The following is a 12,247-nucleotide window of genomic DNA, read 5'->3' on the forward strand; positions in this document are numbered from 1 at the left end:
CTGTGTATTTTAATGCTTCAACTTGCAGATAAATCCGAGTACGATGTACGTGAGCAGCAAGAAGCTCAAGGGAATGGCGAGTCCGGCTCGTTGGAGTCCCCGCGAAACGCCATCGCCGAGAAGAGCCCGAGCAGTATCAAGCAGCGTGATTCGCTGTGCCCGCGCACAATCAAAACCAGCGGCGAGGAGTTCGCCTCTGCGAAGACGGTGCCGCCACTCAGACTGAAAAAGATATCCAAGTCCCGGGATGAGCCGTCTTGGGCCGCGCGCACGATATCGACCGCGGAGTCCGATACCGAGAAAGACTCTGGCGACGATTGTGCCCTCGTGACGCGGGACGAGGTAACGAGCTTCGACGAAATGGCTTGTGAGAAATCGAGAGATAGCAGCTCGGTTAAGAGCATCGAGATCGTGATCCCGTCGATGCCGGAGCTGGGGATCAAGGAGACGCGTACCGACAGAATTAGTTTGCCACGGGAAACCATGCCTTCTAAGTCATTCATTATCAACTACATACTCGGAAAGGATACGTAGGTTTTGCTTAACTGCTTTATTTTTGCCTTTTTAATTTCAGCGACTATTTATTAAAAACCTTATGACCTTGTGGACACATAATTAGCCCCTTATTTTCACTGATCTCGTCATATCGGTCGTTTACCATTATTCTAAATCGCATTAAGCGTGTATTAATGAAATGTGATGCTCGAACGATATTTTAACCAGGAATACATAATTATTGCTATTGTTGTTGTATTTCGATTGGCCAAGCTTCTTAGTATATTAATAATCATTGGACTTTACGTTTGAGCGAGACTTTGCTGCTTAATCTTGATTTAAGGAAGTAACGCCGCTCTCGTGCTACAGCTGCTCTAATTTTATTATAATTTCCAGTCACACAGGCTTTATTGGGGAGGAGGAGGAGAAGGAGGAGGAGGAGGAGGAGGAGGAGGATGAGGGGGGCACTTTAACGATTGGAAATATCTATATTCTTACAATTAGTAAAAATTCATTTTGATAGACAAATTAATTAATAATCGCAATATGGATGTAAACATCGAGCTTGTCGCTTATCCCTTCTTAACTTCACTTAAATCAAGCTTTTATTTAAAGTCGAAAGATGTGCAGAAAGAAATTAATACTTAAAAAAAGATCGGGCTCGTCTGCTTTGAGTGAGATTGGCAAGTAATTTAACTTGGACTCTCGAGTGGGAATGTCATAACTAACCTATCGATTCGAATAACGTCTATTAAATTATAGCCTATCCTTACCGATACATATTCACCTGGAAACTCATTCGTAACGTTCACGAGCAAATAGTTTTATAATAAATTGAGATCGTTTGCAGCCAGCCGCCGTCCGTACCAATGAACATTCGTATTCCCACGATGTCGCCCTCGACGGCGGAGAGCTCCGACCCAGTAGGTCACGAGGAGCGAAAGCTTAGTCGAAATCTGAATCGCGAGCACGACCAGAGCGAGACGAGCAACGATCGATTCCAGTCGAGCCCTCTTCGTGGCTCGGATGGCCCGTGCGATACTACAATTTTCAACGAGCCGGTCGACGAATGCCTCAAGCCCGACGGCGATGGCAACAAATACGACGATTGGCTTCTTCGTCGCGAGCAGCTGTGCAACAAGTACCGGGACATTAGAGCTAAGATAATCGAGAGGCGCCGGACGATGAGCGTCCCTGGCTGCTTCCTCGGGGAGAATGAGGGCACCGACAGCTTCGACCGGAGCATCGATCATTACACAAGCGTATTGAAGAGGTTGAACGATATCGGCAACCCCTTCGCGTTTCAAAGTTTCTCCGAGGAGATTGAGAGTAATATGGAGCTCCTGGATAAGGAGATGCTGGGAGAGAGGACGTGTTCGGGTATGAGCGAGCATGCGACAAAGGTCGCGAAGAAAATTGCTCGCTCGCCAATGAATGAGGTGCGTGGTGAAACGAGAAGCGAACGCGATCGACAGATGACATTGAGTAGGTTGAAGGACTCCGGGCACGTCGAAGAAGCTCGCAAAAATTATAATTATCCTATTAGGTTGGTAATAATGAGAAGTTGGTAATAATGACTATATATGTATTATAGAGGCTGGGGAGAAGGGATCGTCGGGGCCTATATTCTTACGTGACAATTAAATATAAATAAAATTAGCTTTAACGCAATGTGGCCATACGAAATCGACGTTCTCTTCAAGTCGGGTAATTTTATTAATAAGAGAGAATATCGCGAGCTATCGAGATCGACAGTATTATTTTAAATAAAAAATTCGTTGAATTATGTTTGTATCGTTATTTTGAACGGCGTTAATGATGTACGAATTAGCTGAATCATATTATTTACCATGAGATTCGATATTATTAGTTCATTATTAAAATAGAAAACATAAGAAAGAAAAAAAGAAGAAAAACCTAATTTTAATAAATTTTAATATTCATTTATTACTGTATGAATAATTTATTCAACATAATTTCACACTTACTTACGTTCATATACAAACATAATTAAATACAAACAGTTTCTTGACAAATTTAGAAGATACTAAAACTAATACGTAATACGAGAAGAATATTTACATATGAATATTCACATAATAGTACCAAAATTATATATATATATATATATATATACATATAAATGTAAAATTCCGTTTTAGATTTTATTTTCTTCCAATTTCAGTGAAGCACAAGAGTTTGACAAAATCATGGCGCATACAAAAGCAACGCCTAAAAGTACCGATAAAGTTGTTACCGAGGCCTTGGATCTCAAGAAAAAGGTTCAATTACACCAGAACGGGTACTCGACAATGTCATCGGACTTTGATGTATTCAAATCGATGCCCGTCCTATCGCACAGTGACTCTATTAAAACGGTATTGCTTTCTCTCTCTCTCTCTCTCTCATGATATTAACAATTTATTTCGATTATATGCAACTAATAATTTATATATATATAAACGGTATTGCTTTCTCTCTCTCTCTCTCTCTCTCTCTCTCTCTCTCTTATTTCGATTATATGCAACTAATAATTTATATATATATAAACGGTATTGCTTTCTCTCTCTCTCTCTCTCTCATGATATTAACAATCTTAGCTATTTTAAAATAAACAATCTAAAGGAATTGTAAGCAATTGTATTAATACATTGTAATTCATTAATATATACGTAGAAAATCAAGTATATTTAATAATAATATACTTTTTAATTGATCAAACGTGTGGAACATATGGAACCAAAAATCAAACATCAATAGTTTTCTTTTATAAGTTCAATAACTTCGATTTAATTACAAACAGTAATATGGGAAAAAATTTCAATCTGTTTTGCGTAGTAAAGCTGCCCGAAAATCCATGGGAATTAAATTTGATATATAAATGTTGGATTTCAACTACATTAATTTTCTAAATAACTTATAGTTCAAAATTTTAAGCTTTGTAAATTACAAAATTATTGAAAAGTTTTAAATAATCAGAAGATATTGATTATTAATAAAGAAAATTGAATACTACATTCCAAAATAAAAATAATACAGTTAATTAAAGTTGAAAAATAAAAAATAATTTTTAACACTTGTTACTTTTTTCTATTATTTGATTTGCTTTTGCTTTTTGTGATTGTCTATTACAATTTTTATTTTATAGTTATAATAAACGGGCATAGAATACAATATACTGCCGATCATTATATTAAACAAACTATATTTTTCAATGTTATTTCGTTTTATTTATGCATAATATTAAAAGAATTTCCAAGACTCATTGATAAAATAATATTAAATTTTATATGCTATTAAAGAAATTTAAAACCATTTTAAAACTTCCCCTACCTCTGAAAGATGAAAAATGAAAAACTGTATTCTTAATTTGATTAAATTATTTAAAATTATAGTACACTTCATTAATTGTGCTTATTGATTTTTCTAATAACTGTCTACTGGGACATAATTCATTATTGCATTTTATTGGGAAAAATTGATTGTTGAAAATTTTTCTTTTATATTTTGCAATACTCTAATAAATTTTTATTAAAAATATCATAATTATAAAATATTACATTCTTTAGGAAATTAGTAATAGACAGTATGTATGTATATATATATATATATATATATATATATATATATATATTTAATAAAAAATAATATAATTTAATACGGAAACTTGAAATTATTAAACGTGATTCGTTCATTTTTTACTTTTTCTAAAAATTAAAAATCCGAATTTAGAATAAATTTAAATGATACAGAATAATTTGGAGTTTATATTATATTAAAATCATAAATATTAAAATTTAAATTTAAAAATCAGCTCGCTTAATATTTATGTAGAGAAATGTGATATATGTTATTAGGTTACACTCAAAGAATAAATATTAGATTAAAATTTAAGATATTATGATTAAACGAATCAACTAAATATTCATATATAATAAAATTAAGTTGCTATATTAGTTCTTTCAATGTGAAAAATAGAGAGAAAAACCAAATTCAAAGTAATTATTAAATATAAATTGTCGTATATTTATGCAAAAGTATAAAGAGGTTTAATTTTGCTTAATCATTTTCTTGAAAACATAGACTGCAAGCAAATTAAGTTTTCATAACATGAACGATCTCTAATGACTTATGTTTTTATAATATCCATAAGAGTACAACCATTGTTGTTTAAAGAAATAAAGAATTCCTCTTTATGGGAATTATGTATATTTCTTTAACAGAACTTGTACTTAAGACTTTGTAACCGGGGGAAATTCGGAATAACCAATTTTTCTTTTGCCTTACTATTTCGTATGGCTTACAGCAATAGTAATTCACTAACCTTCCGATCAAACAAATAATGTTTGAGCCATATTATTCGTGTATTGACGTGAGGTACCTTTTGTTTTCCAATCGTTCAGAATCAGCCGACGAAGGGCTCACAAGCTGATGCATTCTCTTGCAATCCGAGGGAATTGTTAGCCCAGAATCCAGAACAGCTGCACACCTACTCGTCCTTCCTTACCAACCAGCTGAACGTCCCACCAACGTCCACTAATACATTGTTGGCTGCAGTCCTGCGGCCTTTGACTTACCCTCCACATTCACGAGAGACATTGGAGCCTTGGGCCCCATCCAATAGTCCGCGCGAGGCCCTCATCCCCAATAGTATCCCAGGCGCCTGGTCCGATCATCAACATCCCCTCAACAATCCCAGTGGTACGATCGCTGACATTGACGCGGTGAGGCAACGTCATTATCATCATCATCATCATCGTCATCATCACCAGCATCATGAGCAACAGCAACAGCAGCAACACCAACATCAACAGCAGCAACAGCAGCAGAATCAACAACAGCAACAACAGCAACAACAGCAACAACAGCAACAACAGCAACAACAAGGACATCATTATCAGATGCAACAACGAGAGGAAGCACAAATGTATAGGGATAATAAAAAGCCCCTGGATTTGGCGATTAAGAGTCGCAAGAAGAATGCGCAACAGGAGAAATGCCAACAGCAATCGGAAAAGGAGGATAAAAGAAAGAGGCAACGAGGTAAGTTTAGCAGATTTTATGGCGCTTAATAAGTTTCGTAAAACTTTTATTTCAATCGCATCAAATATTTATTGCCTTGATATAGTTCATTGTAGGTTTATAAACATAAATTACAATCACTCCAATTAGAATCACGCTATTCGAATTGTGAATATATTAAAATATTTTTATATTATAATCGTTCGTTCACACGACACTCATTTCATTCTTAGTAGTAGTAGTATCTTTTCAGTTAAATCTCAATTTATGTACTTCTTTGTATGTAAATATTTAAATTAACTTTTGAAATATCAGTGACTTACTTGAAGTGATAAAATATGAAATCAAATTATTCGTTTGCATTATTTGTGTAAATCTGTGGATGATATTTATTTCACGTAGATTTTCATACAAATTATAGATATAGAAATTAATGTTTTTTTTTTTTTTTTTTTTTTTTTTTTTTTTTTTTTTTTGTTATAGTAGCAATCGCCGTATCTAAAAAGGCATTTGCAAATTTTCATTTAATTAAAAATTTTTAATCGCAGTATATATATATATATATACATATATATATTCTTCTTCACTTAAAATATTAGCAGAAATTTTGAAAACATATTAAATTAGAATATCATTATTGTGATTAATTATTGTAAATTTAAAAAACCTTTTATATTATGTTAATATATGTACATTTTTTAGTTTAAATAATTTAATAATTACAATTAATTAGCCATTACAAGTAGATTTATTATATTTTGGTTACGCTTATATAGTGTGAGTTTTGGATTTGGAAATAACCTTTACAAATACATGTAAAATAAACAAAAAAATGATTTATTAGTACTGTTTGTCGAGTAAAATACACAATACATAATATAGTCATCTTTTCACGCGCACGCACGCACACGCACACGCACACGCACACGCACACACACACACACACACATACACACACTCCCTCTCTCTCTCTCTCTCTCTCTATCTGGATTAAATAATAGATATATGAGGAGACATGCATGACATTTAGAATTTGTATACTGGAATAATTGAGATACTTCATGTATCTTTTTATGAATTGGTATACATCTTTAATATTAACTAGACAGGTATTTCTAGACAGACGTCAAGGCAAAAATATAACTCCTATTGCATAACCGAGATGTATGTCCGTTACTTTTTAGTAATTTCACTATCCTGCGATATCGATCTCTCTCTCTCTCTCTCTCTCTCTCTCTCTCTCCAAATTTCTTTTACTTGCTTTTCACCCCTTATCCCACTCGCTCTTTGCTTCTTTCTATCCTTCTTCCCATCTATTTTCGTCTTGATCTTTTACATTTTTCTCACTATTCTCCTTGCCTTTGAACTTCATTTCTCCCATGAATTAAAAAATATGCTGTATGCTCATAAGTACAAACGGACTTGACTCTTAATTAACTATGATTTAAAAAAATTCACAAATAAAAAATTAAAATTATATAACACTATGGGATATGAACTCAGTACTTTAATCATTAGAATATAATTTCACTGAAATAATAATCAACTAGAATAACGATTTTAAACAATTAAAATTGATTAAGAAGTAAAAATACAAATTAAACAAAAAAATATTTAAATTCTGTATTATGAATAACAAAATATTAAATGGTATATATTATTATGATTATGTTGTTAAAATTATAATGAAAATATATTTTCAAATATACTTAAAGAAATTAATTCTTAAATTCACTGATCTTAAAGTTTTAGATATAAAAGATAAAAAACACTTGGAGTGAAACGAAATATTTTATGTTTTTTACAAGTGTGGTTTATCACATTTAGTCATTGAAGACACTAATTCTTTGGAATTCTTTTAAATATATTGAATTTCAGTTAAAAATAAATATCGATTCTTTTAAAATTTAAATGAAGTGAAATGAATAAATAAAATTATAAAAATTACAAGACTAGCCATAATTACATAAAAAAAAAAAAAAAAAAAGACGATCCATAATGTCTTAACAAGTAGATGAAATAAAAAAGGTCACATTAATTTACATTTAAAGAAATTCAGAAAATACTATAGTTGTATTAATCATAATAATGATGTGATTTATATGTAAAGAAGATTTAGAAAAATTTCAAGAATGAATATAATTATTTAACAAAATTTAAATGCATATGTTTATTTGAATTTAACCTCTATGTAATAAAAAATGTATTTTTAACATTTTTAATGATATAAATACAAATTATAAAAATTTTATAATATCTTATTTACTTTACAAATTACATAATATGCGCACGATAAAACGTATAATATTGTTGTGCATAATGATATTTAAGTAATGGGACAGTAATGTGTTGCAATAAAAAATATCAACAGGGTTTTAGAAATAACAGATATGTTTGAAAATATAAATATTATTTCATTCGTTCAACTATCTTTTATAGGCTTCATTATTTCTTCTCATGAATGAAAATATAATGAATTATTAAAATAAATATTCAAATAAAAATAGTCCCAAAGGCAATGATTTTTACATACAAAAAATACTCTTATGAAGAATTTTCAACGAACTTATATTAATACAACAAATGACTGTTAATTCTTTTATAATATTATTTAATGTATAATCTATATAGAAAGTAAAATGTATCGAATATAAAAGAGCTTTAACGATAAAATATGGAATATAATAAATAAATCTCGAAATATCAATAGAAATTCTCATTATTATTATAATTTAATTCGTGGAATTTAGTTTTAGTTTTTAGATATAACTCAAATGAAAGAGGAAAAACAGTAAAAAATATAAGAAAAAATATTTCTATTTGATAAAATTAATTAAATACAAATTTTAATTATCATTGACTTTTTTAATATTTCAATAATTTTGTTAATTATAACATGGACAAGATCGTTCGGTTGATTAGATTTTGTATGCATTTCAAATTTAATATATAATATCAGCAGAGTATTTATCATGTCAGGCAAACTTTTTTGTTCAACATTTAATAAAGCGGCAGCTAGAAAAATGTGATTCTGATGAAATTATATATATATATATATATATATATATATATATATATTATATATATATATAATCATAAATTTATCAAGATTGTATGCAATGTATGCATATTAAAACATAATATGCATTTATTTATTATATACTATCTTGATAAATTCATGATTTATGAAGATTGAAATTACTATTAATTTACATTCATTGATTTATATTATAAAAATTACTTCATAAAATGTTCACTACGAAATATTATCATGGATATTTATATTAAGCTTTCACTAAATTACAAATGTTATTATTATCGTCATAAACATTGATACGCGTATTTTTTGGTAGAATCGTGGTAATGAAAAAATTACTTTTCAAATTACAGTTTATATTATATACAATTAGATATTTTAGATTTTAATTCAATAACATTGATTTATATTTCTTTGGAAAAGTATTATTATTATTATTATTATTATTATTATTATTATTATTATTATTATTATTATTATATAATATTATAATATTATTACTCTATGCGATTAACTATAGATTGCAATAGAAAATCATAAATTCTTCTTTATTTATAGTTAATCCTTATGTTACAGCATAAAATTTTATTTACAGTTTCATTCAAAATTAAATATTATATTTTATCATTTTTACTCATTTTTAGGTCAGATTTGTATTAAGGAGTTAATAGTTCGTATTTGGAAAGTATTTTAACAATAGTATTTTAAACAATATTATAAATAATATATATTATAAATATAATAATATATATTAATAGTAATAATAATATAATAATATTATAGTAATATATATTAATAGTAATAAATAAATATAATAATATATATTATAAATAATAGCATTTTAAATAATATTTTTGTAAAAATAAATACAAAGTATATTGAAAGTTTATAATTCGTTTAAATTACCTTTGAAAAATTAAGGCAATGCGGTACTAAATTCAACTAATTCCTTTTTTATATCTCATTCAATTCTCTTTATTTCGTATAATGTATTTGTAAAAACATTAAAAATTGGACTAACATTTGCTCAATAGACGTGTATGTATATTGTCAAACGACTCCACTGACATTGAGGCTTCAAAATTTCGACAGATATTTGCTGTGTAGCGACGCTGCGGATTATCCGTCCTTCCTCTTCTTGCGCGATTGGCACTTCAGCATTTGTGGTTTTGCTTATTTCCTTTTTCTCGTGGTTTTGCATTTTCTTACTGGTAATGTACTTTAAGAGAAAAATAAAACAACAATGGAATACTCAGAGTGGTATGTGCTCGGCAAAGGGCGGTCCGAGCTCGTCAATTGATGAGTCAACTACCTCCTTCTCGAGTCATACCATCACGACCTTTCACCCATACAGGTGTTGATTATGCCGATCCCTTAATCATAAAGGCATGGAAGGATCGAGGAGCAAAAACTCACAAGGCTTGGATCTGTGTTTTTGCGTGCTTTGCCACATAAGCGGCACATCTCGAGGTAGTCTCTCACTATACAACAGATGGATTCATCTGCTCGCAGAGGCATTCCTCATACGTTATATTCATTCATTATCGTTTAGCAACAAATCCTCTCGAATGACAGTGCTCAATGGGAATTCAATCCACCTGCTACGCCACGCATGGGAGGAAAATGAGAAGCGGAGAAGCCTTTTACTTAGCTTTGGAGAGATCACTGCTCTGCTTGCTCAGTTAGAGGCAATCCTCGACTCAAGAAGATCCAATAGAACGAATGAGTGACGACTCCGAAGACATTTCGGTACTCGCACCAGGGCATTTCCTAATTGGGAGCTCACTTACAGCCATTCCAGAATCATCCCCAAGGAAACTATTCAATTTCAGGATTGTCTCGATGGTAACTTATACAACAACTCGTACAACAGTTGTAGACAAAATGGTAAGCCCACTACTTGCCCGGCGAGAATGGATTGACCAGAGTGGTTACGTTAAAAACAGCTTCAACCACCATGGTGAGATCAATACACAAACTTGCAGTGCTACCAATCACTGTTGAAGAAAAATAATCATTAACGAAATTAATGATCGAACGTTGGCTCTCGGATCTTGTTGATCCCTATAGCTCTCAAATTTCTCTAAACATTTGACTTTGAAAATTCTCAAATATTTGTAATGTTATCGTTTCAAATGTTCGACAATGTTTATTGGGCCTTCGCATAGCAACATCTCTATCCATTGTTGCCATTTACCTAAACGATCGCGTGGATATATAAGGCAAGCACGCTACGAGCCTCTCTCTCTCTCTCTCTCTCTCTCTCTCTCTCTCTCTCTCTATCTATCTATCTATCTATCTATCTATCTATCTATCTATCTCTATCTCTATCTATCTCTATCTCTATCTCTATCTCTATCTCTATCTCTATCTCTATCTCTTAGCATACTCTCACACATACTCTCAGACATCACAATACACCATATGCAGCACTACACCAAGAGATAGAGAGATTTACGAGATTTACCTACCTCTACATGTAGTGCGTGCTACTACCAAGTGGAAATCATCAAGGAACTCAACAAGAATCACAACAACGCTCATTATTAACTGAGAATCATTATACTGTATAATTGTAAAATAAACGCAGCAAACAGCAAGTTTGCAAAAACAGACTTGTTAATTACAAAATAGAAGCACTGTCCCTTCCACTTATCCTCCCTTTCTCCCACCAGTAAACTGGTGGTCAGAGTCTAATCGACCACTGGATGACTGAGATTCTGAACATTTGGTCCTTCGAGTCGGATGTCAATGGAGCTGTTATTTGCACACAACAAGAGGACATGTAGTACAGAGTCTACGATTGCGCGGCGCTCCGTAGGGTCGCAGTCCTTCGCCGCTTCGACCCATCGCTGGCGCGTATCGTTGCCTATGCCCGAAGCTACGAGCTCACGAGTTACGACGGCAACCCACTCGCGGTTCCGGTCACCGAACGTCAGCAGACCGAGGATCTTATAGGACTCGCTCTTGATCCGATCGACAACGGTCACAGCCCGGTGTGAGAGGCTAGAACACTTGGGCTTGCGTTTGGCATGCTCCTTCTGTGGGATCGACCTCTGCTCGTCTAGTGGGTAAGAGGTGCTCAGCGTTCACCTCCCATTGGGTTAGCTGGTGGTCGCGAGCTATGGAGGGGGAAGCGGACCCGGCTCCATTATACGTCAGCCAGTTGAATATGCGGTACCGCTTATTGCGCGACGTTACCGGTTTTGGGCAGCGTTGAGTCAAACATGAACCCATCAATGCTGCCTGTGAAGAAGGGGTTCGTTACGGGTGAGCCCCCCCCCGCTCTAGACACCGTCGTCGTCGCTGCTAAAATCCCCATCAGCAGCATCGGCCTCGGCGAGCGAGTGAGAAATAGCCTGCTGCTCGCTCGGGTGGTGGATGGAAAGAGGGGAGGGGTGGCGCTGCCGGGGCGATAGGAGCGGGGTCACGTCCTTCTGATGGTGCATCGTCACCAGCGGTACCGTCGGCTCGGGAACCTCCTGTACTGTGAAGAATCCAGCAACCGCCAGGCGCCGGCGCGACTCACCAAGATCTTCGCCGTCATCACTATCGGAATCAGGCGGGACAGCGCCGGCCTGATTGCCCTCTTAATATGCATCGAAGAAGCTCCGGGGGGCCGGGTGATCAGCCATCACGGCGTACCTACGGGTGGACCTCCCAAGTTCATGGCCAGCCGGGCATGAGGCCCGG

General features: G+C 33.5%; 1 protein-coding gene across 1 annotated transcript in view; it reads left to right on the forward strand.

Moving 5' to 3' along the window:
* LOC105366622 (uncharacterized) overlaps positions 1-11,037 on the forward strand; it is a 55,713-nt gene extending 44,676 nt beyond the window's left edge. The window contains exons 2-6 of the mRNA XM_011505122.1: positions 29-530; positions 2,681-2,873; positions 4,905-5,290; positions 5,364-5,538; positions 10,939-11,037. Coding sequence (XP_011503424.1) covers positions 29-530; positions 2,681-2,873; positions 4,905-5,290; positions 5,364-5,538; positions 10,939-11,037 — 1,355 coding nt within the window. The remainder of the gene's footprint in view (positions 1-28; positions 531-2,680; positions 2,874-4,904; positions 5,291-5,363; positions 5,539-10,938) is intronic.
* The last annotated feature ends 1,210 nt before the right edge of the window (positions 11,038-12,247 follow it).

Source organism: Ceratosolen solmsi, unplaced genomic scaffold, assembly GCF_000503995.2.
Source record: "Ceratosolen solmsi marchali unplaced genomic scaffold, CerSol_1.0 scaffold16, whole genome shotgun sequence".
Classification (NCBI taxonomy): Eukaryota; Metazoa; Arthropoda; class Insecta; order Hymenoptera; family Agaonidae; genus Ceratosolen; species Ceratosolen solmsi.